Source organism: Pochonia chlamydosporia, chromosome 7, assembly GCF_001653235.2.
Source record: "Pochonia chlamydosporia 170 chromosome 7, whole genome shotgun sequence".
Lineage (NCBI taxonomy): Eukaryota > Fungi > Ascomycota > Sordariomycetes > Hypocreales > Clavicipitaceae > Pochonia > Pochonia chlamydosporia.
Genome location: NC_035796.1, coordinates 220,167 through 242,782, shown reverse-complemented (window position 1 = coordinate 242,782; position 22,616 = coordinate 220,167). Strand labels below are relative to the sequence as shown.

Genomic DNA, 22,616 nt, shown 5'->3' with positions numbered 1-22,616 from the left:
TTTGTGATACCATGAAATGGGAATGAAACTAGGCGGATGCAAAAGGTGGACTGTTGATGGGCAAAACTTGGACTTTTCATTAAATTTTTCCTAGAGTCTATGCTGAACGAAATCCGTCATTATGTAGTACAATTAATTACTTTTGGACTTTTTGAATGCCTATGGACATGTGCAACATGTGATGGATGTGACTGGAAGATGTGAAACCTTGACTCAATGTGTGCGCATGTGCGAGCAGAGCACTGGGGGCTGGACCTTATCTTGAAGCCACTTGATAGCATCATCAATCGAAGAGGGGTGCGCAGATGTAGCGGACACGGATGTCATGGGGCGAAAAAAAAAAGTATTGGCGGGCTTGCATATGTATTTGGCGAACAAGCCGGAAATGGTGATGTGGATTAACCAGACATGACGAGGGACAAAGAAGTTGCACATGTGAGGTCCAACAAATGCGTCAAATGTCATGTCAAGTGGTGATGCTGATGACCTGAAGCTGAACCTGAACACAAACAGAAGACTTGGAGTGAACTTGAGTGCAGGTGGGGGCTGTAGTGGGGCATCTTGCGACGACGTCACTCTGAATTGTGGCTTAGGGCCTCAGAATGTCCGTATTTGGCGACGCTGTTTGAGTGTTCCTGAATCGAAACCTTGTTCTTGCAATCGATTTGTCATTTCATAGCAGTTGGCTTCAGAATGGCTCCATGATACAGTACTGCAGCTGCTCATGAACTCCCTATTTCTTCCGTGCATTCTTCATCACATTTCTTTGTCATAGTCACCCCGCTGCCCCCTCTGCCATTTTGAAGTCATCAACGTCGCCACTCCTCATCTCAGTCTGGCTCCCTCGCCATCCCCCTTTGTCTTTGGGGCTTGCCTTGTTCTTCACGGTCACATTTCGCAATGACGTCGGATCAAGGACCAGAAACAGCTCCAACCGAATCCAAACTCTCACCTTCTCAGACGCGGGCTCTCTTCGATATTCTCACTCACTACGAGACGTACACTGAAATCTCGAGCTTCAAGACCGCCGAAGCAATCACCAGCTATGGATTTCCTTTCAAGAAAAAGACGGTCGTGTCGACAACGCCGCTGGCCACTGCTCCAGGTACGCCGCGGGTAAGGACGCCCAGATCATTCTTTGCTTCGTCGTCGAGAGCGCAAAGTCCTGTTAGTGCCAAGAGCGCTGATGACGACGATGACGGCAAAGATGTTCTATCTACGTCGCCTATTTTGCAATTACTCTTGACTAAGATTGTTCTGCCGCTGCCTGGCGTGAGCAACATCCCTAGGTCCTTTTGGAGTATTCGTGTCCAAACTATTATGGCGAGGTTGGGAGAGGCAGAGCTCTCAGAGAGTTATGACAAAGGCGCCATGGGAACTAGAAAGACTTTGGCGACGGGGACGAGTTCCATCATTGAGATGCTGGGCCGGGGCATGCTCGGTGGTTTGGATAAACAAGAATCGGACACGACCAAGGACGATAAATATGACCATTCTAACGCGGATGATTTGGAGCGCGCATGGGGTAATGTTCTCCAGGGACTGGTATATGGGGATTTGGTTAATCAGCTGTTTGATCATTTTGTGCATTCAGATGATTTAGAGGTGCTGTCGAAAACGGTGGAAGCATCTGCTCAGCACAACATTTTACAGTTAGTGCCTCTATTCCCATTCCTATCACCATATCCATATCTTACACATACTAACACCCGCATAGCATCGCAACATTAGTCCACCACATCTTCATCCTCTCACCAGAAGGCCAATATCTCCTCAAACTCATCGAAAACGTACACTCCCTCATCCCCTACAAAGTCATCAAACAAACCCTGCGAATAGGCAACGCCGCAACCATGATAAGCGGCATGATGCGCGTCCTTCTTGCCAAGCTCAGCGTCACCAGCGTCACCAACTGGTTTGGACTAACGCAAAACGCCGACGATGGCATGAATCTCCTACAGAGAATCATTTCTCTAGTACTATCTTGGGATGCTAGCGAATTCAAAAAGAGCGCTGAAAGAATAGAAAAGGCCAAGGACAGACCGAGTGACGATATGCTTCGCACAATCAAGGAGTACATTGAGGAAACGAGATCAGAACACGACACAGTTCGGCAAGCCAGTGAGCAGAATGACCAGTCTATTATTACGGCTATTTTTAATGCGACGAACCCTGCTTTGAATGGGGAATTGGCAAAGTCTCAGCATGAGCAATGTCTGGAGTACTACTCTGCGCTTTTGTCCGTCAGAGATAGAGATTGTATCACGGGGGCGATTTGTCGTCAGCCTCCTGATATGTTTACACAGGCGATAAAAGATGTCGTGGCAGCGTATGAGCCCATCATTCGGACTGTGCATTCCAATGTTGATCTACGAGAACACTTTGACGACTTGCAGGCGTTTGTGGAGGAGTTTATCCGAGCGAGTCGGCCAAAGAAAACGGGGGATTCTTCAGAAGAAAACTTGCCTAGTGTGGAAGACTTTGTGGACCTTCTCATGAAGCACCGTCGGCTTTTATATAAATGGATTCACGCAGTTGCCAGTCAATGCCCCGATATTTGGGAGGCTCTACGAACATGGGCAAACGACATGATTGTCAAGTTTCGCAAATCTTCTTCAACAACAGCGGACGTGCCCTCTATCCTTAACAAAATGTACAACACACTTGAACCGGATACACAGCCCAAAGTCCTGGAGGCAATTGATTCCCACGCCAACTACCTCGACACTCTCAACTCAGTCTCCCACGCACGACTGCAATATCTCGTCACGGCAGCTGATTCCTCCGGCGGCACGACCGGTGGACCAGGCGTTTATCTTGACCGATGGCAGGCCCTGCTTGATGAGACGCTCATTACACCTTCACTGCAAAAAGGTGCGGTGAGAAGAGGCAAAGCTGTCAAGCATACCACCACGATGGGGAAGACGGGAGTAGGGGGAAAGAAGTTGGAGCGGGATTCAATGGGCAGTGGTGTGGAGGCGCCGGATGTGAGGATTGTGGTGGACGAGTTGGGAGCGCGGTTTAGAAACGACGTCAGAGAAATGGCAGGGCGGATTTAGTTGTTGCAAAGAGGATTCATATCATAGCGGGTGTTGAGGGGTGCATTTTTGGTATCTATTTAGAAGCACATGTAGCTAAGCGATTCAGTGAACTCATCTGCCCATTGGCATCACATCACCACTAGTGAATGAATAACACCGAGGTGATCTCGCCCTCATGCCTAGCCCCCTTGTTTCTGCAACCCCCATAGGTGAAGCCTGTCTCCCTCGTATCCTCCTATCTGTAGATGGCGGCGTCGCCAACCAAGTGGACGTCTTCTCAGAAACAGGTGTCGTAGGTCTTGCAATCACTCGTCTTCCCATCCTCTCAACTCTTCGTCCCTCAACCCTCACGGCCTGTCTCCTCGCAATTCTCGCCAAACCAACAATCGCACCCTTCACCCTCCCCTCATCACAGCCCATCTGTCCAACACAATACGCCAAACCATTTATATACGCCCCCAACGGCTCGGGCGTCACCTCAACCACATCCTCCGCCTCATCCGTCAGATCCACCACCTCACCACCTCTCGCTCCTCCCGTCTCTCCCTCTCGATTCTGCGGCACGCCCATCTTGCCCATCTCATACTCAATCTTCACTAGCCTATCTTTCCAGCATAACTTGATTTCCGCCCCGGTCAACTCCTCCAACAGACGCACGTACTTAGCGCAGCCTGGACAGTTCTTTTTGGAAAAGTATATCTCAAACTTGGGCCGCGACCCATCGGGCCACTTCTTCTCTCGTAGTTTCTCCAGCTCCCGTTTCGTGACTCTTTTAGTAGGTATATTGAATATCTTGAGCAGTACGTAGACTGCGTGCACGGCAAGTTTCACTTCCACATGGCTCGCTCGGAAGAGACCTACTTTTCCGCCGCGGGTTAGGCCGTCGTATGGATGGCCAATGTTTATTCGCATCTTCTTGGCTAGTTTTATTACTCGAGCTGTCCAGACTTTGTTTCCCAAAACGGTGGACTTCGCTTCGAGGGAGTCTCCGTGGGGGTTGTGTCCGTGTCCGCTCTCTGCCCACGCGAGGATCGTGCGGGTTGAGTTTGTGCCGGGGCGGATGAGCGCGAGGAAGCCTGTTGTTTTGCGACGGAGAGCATCGCCTATGCGGTAGGGTGTGAGGCGTGTTCTTGCTTCGCTGTGGGAGAATGTGTTTGAGAGGTTGGGCCCGAGGACTTGGGACTTGAGGGTTGCGTTTTCGGGGTCGATGATGTGGTGGAAGTAGAAGATTTCGGAGGAGGTGAATCTCTTGTCGAATTGTGGTGTGGGAGTTGGGGAGGTGTTGGTGTTTTGGGGTTCGGCGGTGTTCATCTTTCGTGGTGATGCAGGAGTGGTGTAAGTGAGTTTGTTTGCTGAGGGCTTTGGCACTAGTGGTGAAGATTGATCTTGTCTGTACAGTTTACCTTATTCGAGTGAATGATTTGATACTTCTCTTGTAGTTAGACATATGAGAGTGGTGCACTCATTTTAAGCACAGAATTTGATTCCTTTGATGACAGTTTGTTGGCATGTTGGACATAGAATCAGAACATCATTTGAGTCAGGATGTACACTGTTGACTGAGACGAACGAAGCAAAATATCGAGATGAGAAGCCGCAAAGATAAATGCTGCAAGGAGTGATGTGTGAGAAGAAGAAAAGATTCCGTGCAAATACTGTAGGAGCGATAATTTATAGGCGGAGGGAGTCATCTTCGCAGCTGGCAAAGGGTCATTTCCTCAAGTTCGGATGAGTATGTCAGTAATCATACATTTATGCAGCTGTGAGTGTCATTTACAGCTGATTTTTGATGTTGAGGGCCATCAACCGACGTGTTGCACCACCTGTTGGTCTCGGCGATAGAACTGCCTTGCATTCTCGCAGCAACAATTGGCTTCGCAGCACTAACCAAAACACCAGTCACAAAAGCACACATCGCACTGCAGTAGACTCTTATTCTGGACGGGTCCAATTGATCAACCGAATGACCCAAAGTCGGGGGAATCTCATTCATACATGTAAATCTAAGACCAAGACGCCCAAAGCCCATGCCATGCCACTCATTCCCGGAAAAAGAGACAAAAATACCCTTTGTGCAGAACGAAGCTTCCAAATTTTTCACCTCATGCCATGGTCATTTTTCAAACCATTTTACCGTGTGGATATGAATTGCTTTTTGTTTACTCGTCATCCTCATCCTCCTCGTCAGCCTCAGCGGTGGTCTGGGCAATACGGTCCAGATCACGCTGGCCGGACTGAGTGATGCGACGGCCACCCTTCTCCTCGTCCTGCTCGAGGACGCCAATCTTCTCAAGAGCCTGGAGGATCTTGCGGTCGACGGAGCCAGAGGCATCGACGTGCTTGGAGGGGCGGGCACCGCGGTTCTTGGCAGTGCCGTGGACCTTGCGGAGACGGCCGACACCAACGGTCTTGCGGAGGTAGACGTGGCGGGCGACGGAGGCGGCACGGACGTAGAACCAGTCAATGTTCTGGGGGGGAAGCTCCTTGGCGGGACCGGTCTTGACGGTATCGACCCAACCTGGTGTTTGTTAGAAGATGAAATAATCAGTTGTGTTGGGGGGGTGGGGTGTACATACCGGGAATGGGCAGCTTGCCCTGACGCTTCAAGAACGCAGCATAGGCGTTGATGAACTTTTGCGCCTGGAGACAAAGAAACCCATTAGCATATTCCGTCTTCAGAAGTCTTGCGACTCCCTCGCGCCTGCTCCTCAATTCCCAATATTCCTATAAACCTCTTCTACTAGTCCCAATAGGCAGCCACCAGTCAGCCGCGCGCAAATTTGATCTCAAAGGCCATCACGCTGAAGCATCGAGAATTCAATTTGCGACAGCGCAAGGCAGCCCGGTGCCGCCCATTGTTTGTAGTAGAGATCGTCGAGGTCGTCTATTCGTCTTGGGTTTGTGGGTTTCACAAGTCGCGAGGGACTGTCGTGGAGGATAATTGAAATATCATCGCGATGCACTTGAGGGTTGAGAAGTGGTTCAATGGCAGCAATGTGCCTCGTTCTGCTCTCAGTGCCGCATGGGATTCAGTTCAGGGAGGACCTACATCAACGTCGCGCACGGTAATTCCGCCAGTCATTTTTACGGTGTTGAGGGTGGACGGGTGGTTGTGAGGGTGTTGCGTGATGCGAGATTGTCGAGGCGTGAGGTGGTCTGCAAATGTTCCTGGTGGTCCAACTCTTGGTGGTGAACTTTTTCGATGGGAGATAGGGTTTGCGACCCTAGTGGGGGCACTTGGGAGAGGTGACTAAGCACAGTACTTCTCTACCGTGTCAAATACGCTTCGCACGATCGCACTGTATAAGTGGGTCCATTTCCCTTCCACGTCTTTTGCCGACAATCGACTGAAAATCGCTATTATTTGTAAGTGCACGATGCACGGAGACAAAAATGCAAATACTGAGGCAATTGTGGCCCAAATGACTCATCACCATTGGAAGTGAAAGGTGTTCTTTAAATTAATATTGATGCCCCAGTTCTACAGATTTAGACGGCATACATTGCGCCGTCACTTGCGCATGTCAATAGTTCACCATCCCTGACCTACACACAACCTATCGCCATGTCAGTTACACTGCTTCACTTCTCTTTTCCTTTCACTTCAAATACTTCACATTGCATTGGAAAGCCGTGTAACAAGTAATGCAAATATTCAATTCGCAGAAATAGATATTTACTAAAGGTATCTCTTTAACGTAGGTACAGATTGAGCTTGGAAATACTCATTTTATATCAATCATGCCGTCGTCTCATTAACCAGTTTTATACCCCGATACGGCGATGCGTAACATAACATTTTTAACCCGACATCTAAGCCCACTTGGCCAGCAAGGCCATGATAGCTACACCGAACGCAACACATCCAAAGGCGAACAACTGAATCTTCAGCGGAGCTCGACGCATGTGAGGGTTGAACATGAATTCGTGAGCCAAGAGCTCCACCAGACCCGTGTACATTAGAATGCCGGCGGATATAGAATCAAAGATTCCGTTGACCAGCTTTTGTGTAGGCGCGTTGCTAGGCTTGGCACCAATGCCAGCTGCAATACCAACTGGCGTTGACAGGGCAAAGCCGAGAGCGAGAGCATATGGCAGCCACTGCTTGCCTTTCGGCCAGCTGGCCACAGCAATTCGGGATCCCAAACCTAGACCCTCAAACATTTGGTGGAAAACCAGAACCACCAGGAGAATTTTCAACTTATCCGTGCCGATGGTACCGAGCGTAAGTCCAATAAAGACGCTGTGGAACACAACACCAAACTCGAGGATAAAGATGGCGGTCAGCTGGCCAGGCAAAGAAGTGTGTGAATCCCCCTCCTTATGATCATGGCGATGCGCAAGGTGGTCTTCGCCACCAGGAGGGTAGCTGATATCGTCAGGCCGTCCCGGTATAGTCGTGGGATCGGGACCGCGGAGAGCACCTTGGCTCTCAATGTCGTGAGGGCAGGGCTCCGCTTGAACATTCTTGTTCTTTTGCTGCTTTGGTGATTTTTTGATTGCCAACACCTCGTTGATGTCCGAACCAGAGTCGGAAGGAGTGCCGTGGCTATGGGCGGACTCGTCGTCGTCATCGAACCGGGCCACCATCAATTCAATGAAGAACATGACCATAACGGTCATCAGGGCGATGCAAAGAGCCCAGGGATAGTCGCCCAGCCATCTATCCTGAACGCAAGGGTCTCCCAGCTGATCTATTGCCGGGTCGAGAAGGTGCATCCATGCTGTGGCTATGATGACTCCGGTACCGACGTATTTGCATATGAAGAATGTAAATTTGGGAACGTGCATCTTGGTCTGGCGCGCCAAGAGCACTGGTGTGAGAGCTCCAACAAGGGAGGCAACGAGAATAATAAAGATGGATGCGATTCGAAGACCGCGCATGCCGAGGTCGACGACCTCGCCATCGCAGCTGCTCTGCTCCGCATCAGCCATGATGATGGACTGTTGGTGATGTGTCTCGAAGGTATAGGTCCAAGTTTGATGTTCCACGTCTATCGTAGCCGCAAAACGACGCGGTCTTTACTTCTCGGCCACACCACACTTTTCAAGACAGTCAAGTCTCTTCTTTGAATTCGCCCGCTTCTACTTCAGCGCGGCGTAACAACAACGACAGCAAGCTTTCAGGTTTGGTTCTGCTCTGGGAATACTCTCCGGGCAAAAGAGGCTGAGTTGACAGGTCTTATAACTTGTCTGGTTGCTGTCCACCTGTCAAACCAAACGAATACTAGCGTCAGGTCCGCTAATTTTCAATCAAAGAGTAATACTAGGCCCTACCAAAGAGATGAGCAACACCTTGATGGACAGTATTCAACAAGGATTTGGTCCACACAGGTCCAACAAATAGCGCCAGCGGAACAGCTAGAGTATCAGCTCTAACCAAGATCAAGCAGACTTTGATTGGAGAGGTCGGCAGAATGTTGCCGAAATGTCTTCTTGGCCAACAATTTCCTCTTGTGATGGATAAACAGCGCTCAAAGATGCAAGGAATTAGGGCCGGTGCTATTGTCTTCCAACAAGGCTTCTTGCGTAGTGGGAGTCAGATGGTGTTGAGGAGATAATAGAGCATGCCAGGGGATCTTTTATCCTTTGCGTCTAAGGTTAATTGTTACCCGTAGGCGGAAAGCCTGGCTCGCTTGCCTCTGCAGGTTGCGTCGTATGGACGCTTCGTACTGCAGCGAATGTGATGGTGTCTCAACGAAGAGCTGACGCACAACTCAGCGCCGAACGAGTTGAATGGAATGACTCGCCGAGATATAACTTTAGGTTTCTATGGCTGGCAACAGGAACCGATGACGAGTACCGAAAAATGTGACAAAACTTTCTGGCCGGTAATGATCGACTGATGCAACGGCGAGAAGCGCAGCACGCAAGTCAATGAGCAAATGGAGAATGCAAAGACCCTGTCGCTCTCTGCACGTATGGGAAGTTAATATGACAATCTCGCGTGGGGGCCGGGGTCGGAAAAGGTGACGACTGTTGCAATGGCCGTTGAGGAGATGTCAGAAAGATGTTGTTGGCATGCGTTGGACCGCATCCGGGCTGACAGAAGAGAACCAAGGCAAGGTAGGTGTATGCGAAAACTGGTGTGGGATGTGGGATGTGCTAGCCAAGAAGTCGCGAGAACCTTGATGGACAGCTAGTATGGAATCTTCAGAACCCACTTGCGAATCCCCTTTGGCCATCCTTTTATCTTTTGTGAATCGCTGATGGACCACACCTTTGTTCAGTCATAGTGTGATCACATCCTAGACCGAGCTGTTTCTTGCTTGTCCCATGTTGGGGGTTATTGGCCTGGTACTTTTTCATCTCTGCCCGTCGTGCCGTCCGCAATGTGAGACTCGTCGCCCGTTCCAGCCGACTGCGACCAAGTCTGCGCTCATGGTACAGACTAATTTATGCAGTGTCTCTAGGAAAAGGAATGAATGATACCTCACCGCACCAATTTGGTGCACAATTGTTTCATAAGCTGCTAATAATAACCACTCTGCGATTCTGCACGCATCTTGATCTTTGTGCTGTCTCACTGACCTCGCTATCATTCATTGATATCAAAGATTTATGTTTTAGTCAGGCGCCACACACGATCCTCCAATGCAAAGCCAGTGATTGGCCGCGCCACACCTTTTTGAGACGCCTCCCGTACGAAAACGGAAAGGTCGCACCATCAAGGTTCTCGGCTCCGGACCCCACACCCCTCCGTGTGCTGCACGACGCGGCCCATCCTGTCTAGACCCAGACTCGGGCCAGGGACTGGTCTGTCATCAACAAAGTGAACTTTCGAGATCCGACTGCTGGTGATGTCACGGCACCTCGCCAGTTCAAGTAAGAATTAGTCAAGGTTGTTCATCAATGTGAACGTCTCGCCAGATGGCCAAGAGATTCCTCATCCAGGATTCCAGATGTTCGGGTGTACGGCCCGGGAGACACAGCCAAGTCCACTCTTCTTGGAGACACGATGAACCACCAGATACTCAACAGTAAACTACAACAGAACAAAGACCTTTTGTCTTCAAAAGCGGGTATTGATGAAGAATCAACTTCCCGCAAGAGTCCATCGGCGGAAGTTGCGAGCGATTGTCAAGTAAGCCCCTGTGTTAGACAATGGTGTGAATGAGCCGAGACCGCATACAACACACGTTGACACTGCAGCCATCTCAGGTTCTAGTTCCGAAGACTTGGGCCAGATTGATCTTCCCTAATTTCCAGTCTGTCATAATATTGCCACATGATGTACAGTCATTCGTCAGGCAGCCCAAAGTGTCGACATGCAGTTGACTCCCACCGATAGGTGTGTGGTCTCCCGATCAGCCGGCATTCCAGCTCAACACCACCACCACCCTGGCAACATATTGGCCGTCCAGCATGTCTGTTTCCATGCGAAAAACCTGCGCTGCGACGACTATCTGCGAGATTCAAGCTAACCAGCGCCCGCTGTATCAGCCCCCAATGATACGCACCCGAGTCCAAGGTTTCTGGCCATCCCGTCACACCGTCCGCCTATTCACTCGGAGTACGCTCCATAACAGGTCTGGATCTTGGTCCAATAGCTAATGCCCGACCTTGATTTCCACCTAACCGCGCAAGGCGACGGTCCGTAAAGCTGACCTCGTTGCGGCCCAGGGTGCTTTCACACTATTTTGTTCAAAATTTCCCCATTCAGGTAACACAACTAGTCCACGGGCTAGTTGTCCGTCGCATGGAACTGCTCGATATATCCGAGCTTGTTTCTAGCCACAGTTCAATTATGTAACAAGAATCTTCCCGCCTGCAACACATCTTTGTCGAGGCCGCAACACAAGGACCAAATGATTGTGTCGCACTGCATATGACAGGCGTGACAGCGGCTTGAAGCGAGCTTTGTCACCCCAGGAATACATTCAGTGTTGTACTGTATGCGGAGTACTCTTGTTGCATACTCGAGTACATCTTGCCGGTGACCCGTGATTGGTAGGTGTTCCGCGTCTGAAGTTCGATGCTACCGAAATGTCAATAGACACAGAAACCTCCAAACTCTGAACAAGACATTCGTCCGATCAAATCAGAGCTTTTGCAGGTATAAAGGCGTCGACATATATGCCGGCATGTTCAAAGTTATACGCACGTAATTCTGTACAGCGGACTTCATTCATACACTCTGCATGTCGTATGAACACGATACAACCACACGTCAACTGCAGCTTTCTCAATGTCGGCATGCAAACCATATAACGAAAGTGGCTTTTATTCACGAACGCAAAGGTTTAACGATTTAGAGTATCATGCTTATAGTTTCTCATGGTCCCTCGCATGTAAACTCAACAATATTTTACCATGAGCTCCTGCATCACCGACACCACACATATACACAGCCGGCAACCACACTCCCCAACTATCATACAAGTCAAATACGTATTCATACATTCATAGACCCCAGCCACACCTCCTCATGAGGAAAATTGAATCTCCAGCCCCAGCGTCCGAAACGGTTTATCCAACTTTCTCAAATCAATACCACTGCCCAAACTAAACAGCAAGCTCTTCACCCTGCCCTCCCACAGAATGCCAATCCTCAGATTCTGATCCAACCTCGCCTTCAAAACGCCAGCATACTCCTCACGCTTGCCCTTCTCGACCGCCAATATCTTGTCCGGTTCTGGCGCCGGCGTAGGCTGTGGTTCGTCCAGTCTCCATTCCAGTTTTGCCTGGAAACTTCTCTCCCCGTACTTCTCCCAGGGTCTATCCTGGACACTCAGCCGCCGTAGTGGCTTCCTCCAAAGCTCCATGCCTACAGCCCATGCGCTCTCGTAGCTAAACACATTGAACTCCATGCGCGTTGCTAAGCTGCAGTGTTTGCCGGCAACGACCGCATAACTAGCCGCTATGTTTCCCATGAGCGGATTCATCGTCAACGTAGCTGAGAGCGGGGTGCCATTGTGCGTGGGGAGAGTGGCGAAGCGGGTTCCCAGGCTGATGCCTCCGGATTTATTCAACGTGCCGTAGTATATCTCGCCGCCGGTGCTGAAACGTCCGTATATGCGCTCCTTTTCACCGTGGTTCGTGCCGTCAGTGGGAGAAGGGTGCGCGTCCCCTCCGAAGTTGTAGATGCCTCTTAGGCCGAGGAGTCCGCCATCTGAGGAGGCTAGTCCTTCGAAAGCATACCTTCCAACGTCGTATTGTGCCAGGCCGAGGATTGTGCCGCCGTCTCGGAGGTATTTCGCTGATACGGCGCTGAGTTGGAGTTGTAGGGCAGGGGAGAGCCTTCTGACTACGAGGGCTTCGAGTTGTGATTGTGGGAGGTATAGTCGGCCGTAGAAGAGGGATGACTCGGGTTTGCTGGTGTCGGGTAGTGTCTGGAGGGATTCTTTATCTCGGATGGAGAGTGGTGTGAGCGGTCGATATGAGCGTAGCAAGCTTGGAAGGGATACATTTTCTGATTGCGGTGTGATGTGGACGCGCAAGGGGACCGATGAGAAGAGGTAGGATATTGATCCGTCTACGACACCGACGGAGCCGAGTTGATATGAGGTCGCAAAGTTGGCGCTCGCGAGGGAGGAAAGTGTCAGTCGAAGACCCCGGGGGGTCTGAAAGTCTAACAGCGCTATAGGAGAGTGTTAGCATGCGAGTCTTTCTGAGGGTGTTGAAGAAGGTGGCGAAGGCGTACCATCGGATGTAGCGTTGAGAGCCGCATACGAGTTATCGCGATTCCAGCCAGTCGCCTCGTAGAATGCGCTGTGGACATAGTCCATGAACTCGCGCATTTCAGCGCACTATGAACATGCTCCGTCGGTTGAGATCGCGAAAGGTTGAGCTTGGATCATGGAAGTTGTGCAGATGCATGTCACGGAGCAGTGGGGCACCCAGACTGATGCATTCAACCAATCGGGTGGAGCGCAGATGCTGGAGGCATACCCTAAACAGGAGTGGAATAAACAATAGCTGCGCAAGTTGCCAGCGGTGCAAGGTTATATGTACCGTTAAGGAGTTTGCGAGTTTGCTATTTAAAATGCACCGAACTTAAACTTGTCATTTTTGTGGTTGCGACTCTTTGGATCATGCATGTATTATGAGTGACGTGCCATTCAGCACACATCATGGTTCGATTGGCCCGACGTGATACTCAGGTATGGCAACAAAGGCTGCTCTAATTTACAGAATGACACTTATTCTATCGCAACAGTATATATTAATATAAACTTGAGTTGCCCTGATGGATAAGCGCGATGAGTACGTACGCACTACATGACTGGTAGTCGACGGCCACCAGTCGCCAACCAACCCATACAAGCTGCAGTCACTAGGATCCTCCTGATTGTCTTTTGCACTTTGGAATTGGGCATCCACCCCGTAGGTTTGCCGACGATCATGGGACCAATTTTCTCTCACTGGGGGTTTAACACCGCCGAATCAATGCCCAGCAAGGTGTGTGATCCCACTCCTGACTGCGTGTGCAAGACAAGATGCTCCCCAACTCGTGCATCAAGAGTTCACGCCTCAAAGAGTCACAAGGCGCGAAATCTACAGTATAGCCGAGGGGGGTCCTGAAAATGTTCTCACATTGCGCCTCAAATAAACGACCAAAGAGTCCCTCTAGGGATAACAATTAACGCCATCCGAAACCACCGCCCATCAATTTTTCAGATTCTGGTTTCCACCATGCCATACACCTGCCGTGGCATACATCCCGTCTGACCACCCCGTCTAGTGTAGGTCGATTCGGTCTGATATCTTTTCGGATCGAGATTTAGTTTGACAAACTCTGGATCAGTGATACGTTGTCACCCTTGAGCAAGATTTGGCCTGGATGACGTTAGCTTGTGTTCCATGAGTGGTCGGTTGTCATGCATACCCAATGGCCGTCTCGTTTCTTTATCGTTGGTCTTGGTGATCTGAGCAACCTCAACGGCGTCGTCGATAACGAGGTTCATGAATTCGTCAAAGCCCTGTGGAGGTCAGATACTGTCAATGGAGGGTGGTCGGGCTAGTTACTAACTCGAATTTTGCCCTCAATTCGGATTGAGAGCTGCTCGTAGAGCCAGACACTGACTGTGGCATTCTGTCGACGGTTAGTTTTCTGCTGTATATCTACCGTGCCTTCAGAATCGGTCCGGCGTCTGAGGAAAGTATGGTGGTAGACTGGTCGCCAGTGTTGGCAAGCGTACGACATGCCGAGCAACATAGTCACGACTCCATCGAGGTTCGACGGCAGGCATCAGGAGACAAGTTCAAGTTGCAGGTTCGCTCGCTCGAGAGCCGCGTCGAAGACCATCGTGCATTTGCAAGACACCACCAGCCCACTCAGCCAACCATCTCAGTCGCGAGACTAGAATATCGCAAGCATAAATTCGGACCGGTTCGAAACTCACCGACTGAAGCAGTTTAAAGATCATGTTACTGGGTAAAGTCAGCATTTCCGCCTCCCAAGGATAGCGCGAGCGCGGGGCAGGCCTTGGTGATCGAAGGAATAATACGTACATAGGAGGCAGCAAAACGCGGCGACCGCCGCCACCACCGCGACCAGTCATGATGGCAGAATATGTGAACGAAGTGGTTGGGTGTGTTGGAACGGTTCGCGACAAGCCGGTTGTCGTTGATCGCGGGATGGAGCTGGGTGGTGTAGCTCTGGTAATTTTCGAGGTGGGGAAATGGTTTTTCCGGAGAACTCCCATTGACACACCAAACATCACCACTTTCAACTCACTTCTCATGACTTCACACCAAAAACATAATCCGATCAATTTTTATTCCAAAACTTTACTTTTACGCTCACAGTAAAACAAATCTAGATTTTCTGTCATACAGCCTAACTAGCTTGGTACACCTGTTTGCCCTCAAACCACGTCTCCCTCACCACACCTTTCACAAGATTCGCCGGCGTCAAATCAACATCACACACCACAAAATCCGCCTTCAACCCAGCCTTCAAGCTTCCCGTCCACTGATCCGAGAAACTAGAATACGCAGACCCATGCGTAGCACCAGCAATGGCCTGACACACCGTCAGCGCAAACTCCGGATTAATCACTGTTTCCAACTCCGGCTCGCGATATGAGCGCCGCGTAGTAGCCACGTATAAGTTTGGCAAGGGCTCATGAGGAGCAGTGGGGGCATCAGATCCCAGCGCCAGAGGAGCACCGCCATCTAAGAACTCGCGATAGGCAAAAGCTCTTTTGCATCGGTCGTGGCCGATTAGACGGGGCCACGCGCGAAGAATGGCTGGATCAGAGTGAACGGGCTGGATGGATGCGGTGATGCCAAGTTTTCCGAGCCGTGCGGCGTCTCTGGCGGATGCGAGTTCGAGATGTTCGATGCGGGGACGTCGTGATTTGTCGGTGTTCTTTTCTAGCGCGTCGATTGCCATTTGGATTGTTCGGTCGCCGATGGCGTGGAGAGCGACTTGTAGTCCTGCGGCATGGGCTCGTGCAACGAGCTGATGGAGGACGCTTTCTGGCCACAGGGAGTCGGGGTTCTCGCCGTTACAGTACGGTTCTGTCAGTGATGCAGTGCACGCATCAATGATTCCGTCGGTAATGACCTTGACGCCCACGATGCGACAATCCGGCGTCGTTTCCGCATTGTACTGCTTCGCCAGCTCGGCAGCGCGATCAACCTGCGCGAGGACATCCTCCAGTGATTCATTCGGCTTCATAAGCCAATATGCTGCTACTCGCATGCCTTGTAAGCCACCTGTGTCGTTCCTCAACTCCACCAAGGGCTCCCAAATAGTCTCATCCATGGCCATGTCAATCATGCCCGTGTATCCTACTGCATTAAACGCCTTGAAGGCAGATTGAATAGCCTCCTTCTTTTCCGTCATACTCGCTACCCGCGCTACAAACGGCCAAATGATTTGAAACACTGCCCCTTCATTGAACACACCGTTCGGTTTGCCATCCTTGCCACGCTGGATAGTCCCGCCAGCAGGATCAGGCGCATCATCTTTAAGATCCATGACCTCCCGAATCTCCTTGAGCCCCAGCGAATTGCACCACGTAGAATGTAAATCCTTGGTATCTACAAAGATGGGCCGTGGATCAATGTCGTCCAAGAGTGTGGCATCCACTCCCTCCGGCGTCATGGAATGCATCCATCCTCGACAAAAGATGCGAGAGACATCGGGATGGGACTCGGCGTACTTTTTGATCTCTGACCGAATATCATCCAGGTTCTTGCATGCGTCAAGGCTCACTTTGGTGAGGGACTGGCCGACGAGAAGAAGGTGTAAGTGGCCGTCAATGAAGCCAGGGAGGACCTTTTGGCCGTTGAGATCTTTGATGGCGGCGCCGGATTCTTTGGCGGTAGTTACTGCCTCATCTTGTTCGGAGCCGATGTGCTGGATTGTGCCGTTTTGAATGACCATGCATGAGGCAAAGGTTGGGCCGTGGGTGTTGTTGCTTGGTGATTGGTAGATTTGGCCGTTGAGCAGGACTGTGAGGTCGTGATTGATGGTCAAGTCGCCCATGTTGGCTGCTTCTGATACAAATATGAACAGAAATAAAAGTAAAAAAAGTCAGAAGCGATGCTATTGCAGACAAGATACAGCAGATATGGCTAGATTTATAGTCTAAGCATGCAAGCCAGGTCAAGCAGACAACCCGCTCTTATCAATCATGCCCGATCCCCTCTTACCACCCACTACAGGGCATTCGTCCACACCAGTTCGCCAGCCAAGTTAATCATGTGGCAGTCCAGTGGATTCGTCCGAGTAATGAAACTGCCCGTCATCGGACAAATTGCCTCGGATCCGTCAGCCAGCCACTCATTCCTGTGGGGTCCGAAATCTGCATCCCCATTGAGTTTTGAGCTTAATGCTGTGCCTGATGACGAACGAACCAGCGCGCTTGATAAAAGTTGTAGTACAACATGCACATCATTCAATATTCGGTTTACAGTAACACGTCAATACTCATAAATGACTACTATGCCCTATTCGTAATCTTCATCAATCCCCTCTCATGCACCAAATCAGCCATCCTGGTTGCCGTCTCTCCACCATACTTTCGTAAACCCTCAACGACACCATCTCTGTCCGCCTCTTTCAGCTCTTGGCTCATCTTCACTTTTCCCTCTAATGTGACAATGTCGATTTCCAGACCTATTATCCCCTTTAGCGAGCGCTCGACATAACTTGCCGGCGCATCTTCCACCTTCCATGGTTGCGGTGAGGCGTCTTCTCCATTGAAGCCCATGATGTCTTTTTCTCCTAGACTGGCGAGATCACTGAGTTGTTGGATGAGAAAGGCACTAGTTTCAGCTTTTTTGGAGTCCCAGTGCACTTTTGCACGGCCATATACCTGCGCGGCGGAATAGTTCCAAGTCGGAGCGGTGCGTTTATTTGTAGACATGGTCTCGGAGTAAAAGTTTGTGGTTATGTAGTGATGGATGGGAGATGTGAATACAATTAGAACTTGTTGGTCGAGCGTGTTGCTTGTGGATTGGGAGAGTGCTTCGATGAGTGCTTTGGCTTGGGGGTTGTCCCTCGCCATGTGGCCTCTCAATCGTCCGAGTTTATTCGAGGCCGTGTCGTTATCAACGTCGAGGATGAATGGAATGTGAGTCGCTTGTAAGGTGGGAAATGAGCATGTTGGCGATGCGATTGACGTGGTTAGGACACCGAGGGGGTTTGCTTTGATGAATTGTTGGAGGGCGTGGATGTTGGTTTCGGCGTGGTCTTTTCGTAAATGCATGTTGACAGATTAGGGCGTATCTACTATTGTTCAATCATGTAGAAGAATTGGATGAAGAAATGATTTCAAAAGCAAGAATGTGTGTATTTTGAGCCTGCGTTTGAGCATGTAGCTGACGTCAAATCTTGAGATGGGAATGAACTTGCTCTGTGAGCAGATGACCACCACCATCCATAACCCTCATTGCCAAAGCCGATGTTCGGATAGAAATAATCATGTGGTTTGAAATTGCGTCAATTCATATTCTACCGACAAATTATCCTTGAAACTATTGGTCAAGTATTATTTTCAAGGCGTACGTGATGTTCAAACTTCGAAAGCCATCATGGCTTTGGTGGGGAGACGACTTCCTGGGAAGGAAATTCGAGGCGCCGCCTGGGCAGGAAGGTCGAGCCGCTTCTTGTTCGTATGGGGTTGTTGGTGTGCCTGATAAGAATGAAGTCAGCAGCATAATGAGTGTCAAGTATTAATTGACTAGATCGATTTCTTGGTATGGTATTCATTGGATCTCAAATATTGTTGAATATTTTCGAAACGTCAACGTATTAATAAAACTGAACGCGCAAAGAGTTCAAGTCGAGTGTCCTTGAGGTGTGCTGCCAGCCACAAGGTACGGTGAGTTGTTGACGGTCGCCAGAGACCAATGCGGTACTTGTATGTTCGTATGGCAGAATGACTGCTAGAAATTTGCGAGTGTTATTTTGCCTTGATGACTTATTCGGAATTATGAGAGTCTCAACACTCAGTTGTGAAAAAACCACAACCCGAATGCATGGCGTCAATTCAAGCGTGATTTTAAGCTCAGCCTGCATTTCATTTGTGGGGCGTTCTCTCATCAATTCAATGTTGGTTGGAGGCGGACGTAGTACGCTTCAATTTACATGCGACTTGGAAACAACCCGATAAATATTGCATTCTTTCAACTTGCTACTCTGGGCATTTTAATTCCTGTCTTCTTCGTTCTGGGCTGCCGAGGGTCGTGCATCTACTGTTGTCGCTAAGTAGTTCTGTCTTGGGCGAATGCGACTTTCTCAACAAGTTACACAAGATTGAAGACGATTTGCATTCGACCCATAACATCAATGCAGGGTTCAAGCCACTGATCTTGGGTAGCGGGCTATATTTGACCTTGCTTGCATGCTGCACTCTGAACCGGCATAGTTTCATCATTGGGGGCCTGGGGCAGGGTCTGCCCCTGGGAAATTTGACCATGACGTGGTGATGTCTGTGCTTGCGCATTCAGACAACACACAACCTAACCTAACAATGTAGTCTCGCACAAGTGCCTATATAACCGTTTCGTCAAACAATCTAGTTCAACGGCCGCAATACTGGTAGTATATTAGCTCGGCAAGACCTCATGTTCAACTGCCGGCGTAAGCTGATGCCAAGAAAAGAGGATGCGATTGACCCCACGTGCTCATTCGTTCACCTTCGCAAACATCAATCTGTCCATCTTCATCTATTCACATCCATGCATATACGCCAGCTACGCGGTTGAGCGCGCCAGCCAACGACTCGGAATTGACAGACATCATGGCCAATGCGCCACGCCGGTCAACCGGATGCATCACTTGCCAGAAGCGCAAGAAAGGGGTATACCACCAGACCCATGAGGATGCAGGACTGTGGGCATCGTTGTCAAGGATCCCGTGCTGACTACGGGCTTAGTGCGACAAGACTCGACCACATTGCCAACGGTGTATCAAGGCAGGTTTGCCATGCGGAGGATATCCGCGATCCCACGGCCTCGTCTGGGTCGCCTCTCAGAAGGCCACTGAAGAAGAAAGCTCTGCTCAAGCCGCCGCTGTCCCAGGAGTCCTATCGTCTAAGGGGCCTCGAGCAGCAGAATCCATCTCACACAAGAAAACTAATGCCAATATCATATTAATAGATGGGCTGGCGAGATCAGCCAGAGAACAGCTCTACCTCGGCGCCTTTGGCTCTGCCATATTGCCAGGCGGCCGCCGCTACTCACCCATCGCAACTAATTTTGGCGTTGTTGGCTGGACCAACTTCATTTCCGAGTTAATCGGGACGGAAACATCGCTGAAATATGCCTCCATTGCTATTGGCGCGGCATTAGTATCGTCAGACAGTCTGGATACACACCTACGCGTGAAGAGTATCCAGAGCTACAACAGGGCAGTCCACGAGGTTGCAAAGGCGTTGAAAAAGCCGGACTGGCATCGGCACGATGGACTTTTGGCAACGACTCGGCTTATGTCATTTTACGAGGTGGGCTAGAATCATCGAGTGGCTGTCGCCTTCCAGCCGAAAGACACTGACGTTTGTTATTTACAAGGTTCTGTTTCCTCCGATTGACAAAGCACATACACTGGCTTGGAGAGGACACTACGAGGGACTGCGGGCAATGATACTCGCTCGAGGTCCCCATTCGTTCGTCTCTGGTGCGGCACACCAGGTCTATAGCGATTCTCGAATCAGCATGGTATGAATCCGCAAGTTACGCTTCCCTCGAGACCACAGGCTGACCTTTATCAACCCCAAGATTATTCTCGCCATCTACAAGCGACGGCGATCGCCATTTAGTACTGGCCTGTGGAAAACTGTGCCCTGGTCTGTGCAGAAAAAGTCCATCAAAGACGAGTTGCTGGACTTGGTGGAAGAAATGGCTACTCTGTTAGAACAAGTCGACGCATTCAGGACGCTTCATCCCGTAGGAGCCACAAAATACTTGGAGAAAAGAATCCTTGATCAATGCGGCGAGCTCGAGCTCGATTTTGCCAAGTGGGAACAACGAATGTCACCAGATATCGAAAAATTTGACTACACGGCGACAGAAAACAAGTCTTTACCGGTACCAGACGACGACGCGGCATGCTCGCTCCTCCATCTCAGTATCATATACTGGATTTCTATGATGATGCTGTACTCGATCGTAAACTACTTTCGCCCCAGATTGCAGGATGGCGGGGACAAGAGCGCGCAAGATGCTGCAAGTAGCGAAAAATGTCACGAAAAGACCGGCTGCGGCACATTTGCGAGCCGGCCGCCGAAATGTCCCCGTGTGTACGCATTGAAATGTCTCCGTGCCATGCACCTTTACTTTGAGGGCGACGGCGGCTTCATTGGACGTGTCTCCGGCCTGTTGACACTCGGCTTTGCCGCTCGGTACTTTCTCAACGAGATGCCAAAAGAAAAGAACGATGACGAAACGGAGTCGTTTGCAAAAATACTTGACACTATGGTTTTTGGGACTCCGGTACGACATTTGCTCGCTCAACTAAGTGGAGGGAAGCTTCCCACCAATGCGAATGCCGGTGCTAATGGCAGCGGGCCGCCCGCAAGTGAAATTTCGTGGTTCTAATACTACAAATGACGCAAGAGTCTCTCTATGTCCTCGGAGACAGTTGTTAGCTTTACCGGACTGCAGGTATAGTTGTTCAGCCACATGGCTGTGTGTTCATCCGGAGCCGGGCTTTCCTCAATGTGGAGATAGCCGACCGGAAGGTCGGCAATGGGGTGGTGAGAGTGGCGTATGTTGAGCGAGAACGAGAGCGTGCATAGTACCGTTAACGAGCGAGAGCGAGATGTGCTTCATTTATTGCGACAATTAGAAGTATATAATCTTGGGACTCTCGCTGGAATTTGAGTCTCTGTTCATCAGCATTCACAGCAATCTCACATACACTACCCACATACACCACTCACAAATTTTCTCTATCATCAACGGTCAAGCCTTATTCATCTTGCTGGCATACGACTTAGAACACCATAAAAATGAAGATATCTCAGATCTCTCTTTTGCTGGCTTCTGTAAGTACCCTTTGACATTTACTAATGGCCCATGCCGTCGACCACCAGTGGCTAACCACAGACACAGGCAACTGCATTGCAGGCTGCACCAGGAGTCAGACCACACTTCAAAAGAGACAATTACACTACAAATAATATGATTCAACTTAGTGCTGACTCCGATTTCCACTTTGAGCTTCTGCGCGACATATCGCTCGCACCATACGAAGGAGCAGATATCGGAGAAGTGCTCGTTGCAGCCAACAAGATCAAACCAAAAGACTTTGAAAGCTACTACAGAGCATTCAACGATCTAGCCACTCGCGTGGACAAAGTCGCCCGATCAATTGACACTCGCAAGAACCCAATTTCCGCTCGCCAGAGTTTCTTCAGGGCGGCAACCTACTACCGCTCAGCAGACTTCTTCTTACACGGAAACTGGACCGACCCGCGCATCTACAGTCTCTGGGACAAGCACCTCGCCGCCTTTAACTCAGCCATGGCTCTTCTCCCTGTTCCAGGGCAACGAGTTGCCTTGCGAGCAAAAGGTGCCAACTTCACCATTCCCGCCATTTTTTTCGGCTGTGGTCAACCGGGACCGCGGCCAACCATCATTCTGGGGAATGGCTACGACGGCCCCCAGGAAGAAATGTACCATGTCATTGGAGCAGCGGCGATTGAGCGAGGAATCAACGTAATTACCTACGAAGGGCCCGGGCAAGCGACTGTACGCCGAGAACAGAATATCGGCTTCATCCCAGATTGGGAAAAGGTCGTCACCCCTGTTATCGACTACCTCCTCACGCGACCGGAAGTAGACTCCCGCTCAATCGGACTGTTGGGCTACTCCCTCGGCGGGTATCTAGCCCCCCGAGCAGCAGCATTTGATCATCGCCTTGCCGCTGTTTTTGCCGTCGACGGCGTCTACGACTACGGTGCTGCAAACCTGGATTCATTCCCAGATGAGTTGAAAGCCATTTTCAAGTCTGGCAACGCCACTCTTTTTGATAAATACGTCATGCAAGGGCTGGCGAACCCCGAGGCGCCAACGTCCGTCGTCTGGGGCGTCCAGCAGGGTCTTTGGTCGTTCAATGTCAAGAGTCCGTTTGAGTGGATGACCAAGGTGCAGGAGTATACGTTGGCGAATGTG

General features: G+C 50.3%; 9 protein-coding genes across 9 annotated transcripts; 2 read left to right on the top strand and 7 right to left on the bottom strand.

The window, feature by feature from the left end:
- Positions 1–900: 900 nt before the first annotated feature.
- On the top strand, positions 901–3,059 carry VFPPC_06958 (PX-associated domain-containing protein; the record flags this gene model as incomplete). Its single annotated transcript, XM_018285902.1, has 2 exons — positions 901–1,652; positions 1,718–3,059. The coding sequence occupies 2 exons, from the start codon at positions 901–903 to the stop codon at positions 3,057–3,059; spliced, it is 2,094 nt and encodes a 697-aa protein (XP_018140120.1).
- Positions 3,060–3,152: 93 nt separating this feature from the next.
- On the bottom strand, positions 3,153–4,352 carry VFPPC_06957 (hypothetical protein; the record flags this gene model as incomplete). The annotated part of the gene is made up of 1 exon (XM_018285901.1): positions 3,153–4,352. One exon carries the CDS (start codon positions 4,350–4,352, stop codon positions 3,153–3,155), a length of 1,200 nt encoding a protein of 399 aa, XP_018140121.1.
- An 848-nt stretch (positions 4,353–5,200) lies between these two features.
- VFPPC_06956 (40S ribosomal protein S19) lies at positions 5,201–6,123 on the bottom strand (the record flags this gene model as incomplete). The annotated part of the gene is made up of 3 exons (XM_018285900.1): positions 5,201–5,559; positions 5,618–5,681; positions 6,091–6,123. 3 exons carry the CDS (start codon positions 6,121–6,123, stop codon positions 5,201–5,203), a joined length of 456 nt encoding a protein of 151 aa, XP_018140122.1.
- A 731-nt stretch (positions 6,124–6,854) lies between these two features.
- VFPPC_06955 (membrane zinc transporter) lies at positions 6,855–7,976 on the bottom strand (the record flags this gene model as incomplete). Its single annotated transcript, XM_018285899.1, has 1 exon — positions 6,855–7,976. The coding sequence occupies one exon, from the start codon at positions 7,974–7,976 to the stop codon at positions 6,855–6,857; it is 1,122 nt and encodes a 373-aa protein (XP_018140123.1).
- Positions 7,977–11,467: 3,491 nt separating this feature from the next.
- On the bottom strand, positions 11,468–12,781 carry VFPPC_06953 (mitochondrial inheritance component MDM10; the record flags this gene model as incomplete). The annotated part of the gene is made up of 2 exons (XM_018285897.1): positions 11,468–12,621; positions 12,685–12,781. The coding sequence occupies 2 exons, from the start codon at positions 12,779–12,781 to the stop codon at positions 11,468–11,470; spliced, it is 1,251 nt and encodes a 416-aa protein (XP_018140125.1).
- Positions 12,782–13,764: 983 nt separating this feature from the next.
- Positions 13,765–14,545, bottom strand: VFPPC_16655 (small nuclear ribonucleoprotein E; the record flags this gene model as incomplete). The annotated part of the gene is made up of 5 exons (XM_018294408.1): positions 13,765–13,820; positions 13,870–13,963; positions 14,014–14,076; positions 14,387–14,414; positions 14,496–14,545. 5 exons carry the CDS (start codon positions 14,543–14,545, stop codon positions 13,765–13,767), a joined length of 291 nt encoding a protein of 96 aa, XP_018140126.1.
- Positions 14,546–14,823: 278 nt separating this feature from the next.
- VFPPC_06951 (amidohydrolase family protein) lies at positions 14,824–16,482 on the bottom strand (the record flags this gene model as incomplete). Its single annotated transcript, XM_018285896.1, has 1 exon — positions 14,824–16,482. The coding sequence occupies one exon, from the start codon at positions 16,480–16,482 to the stop codon at positions 14,824–14,826; it is 1,659 nt and encodes a 552-aa protein (XP_018140127.1).
- A 457-nt stretch (positions 16,483–16,939) lies between these two features.
- On the bottom strand, positions 16,940–17,707 carry VFPPC_06950 (FMN-binding domain-containing protein; the record flags this gene model as incomplete). The annotated part of the gene is made up of 1 exon (XM_018285895.1): positions 16,940–17,707. The coding sequence occupies one exon, from the start codon at positions 17,705–17,707 to the stop codon at positions 16,940–16,942; it is 768 nt and encodes a 255-aa protein (XP_018140128.1).
- Positions 17,708–19,243: 1,536 nt separating this feature from the next.
- On the top strand, positions 19,244–21,038 carry VFPPC_06949 (C6 zinc finger domain-containing protein; the record flags this gene model as incomplete). Its single annotated transcript, XM_018285894.1, has 4 exons — positions 19,244–19,303; positions 19,379–19,945; positions 20,013–20,159; positions 20,220–21,038. 4 exons carry the CDS (start codon positions 19,244–19,246, stop codon positions 21,036–21,038), a joined length of 1,593 nt encoding a protein of 530 aa, XP_018140129.1.
- Positions 21,039–22,616: the final 1,578 nt, after the last annotated feature.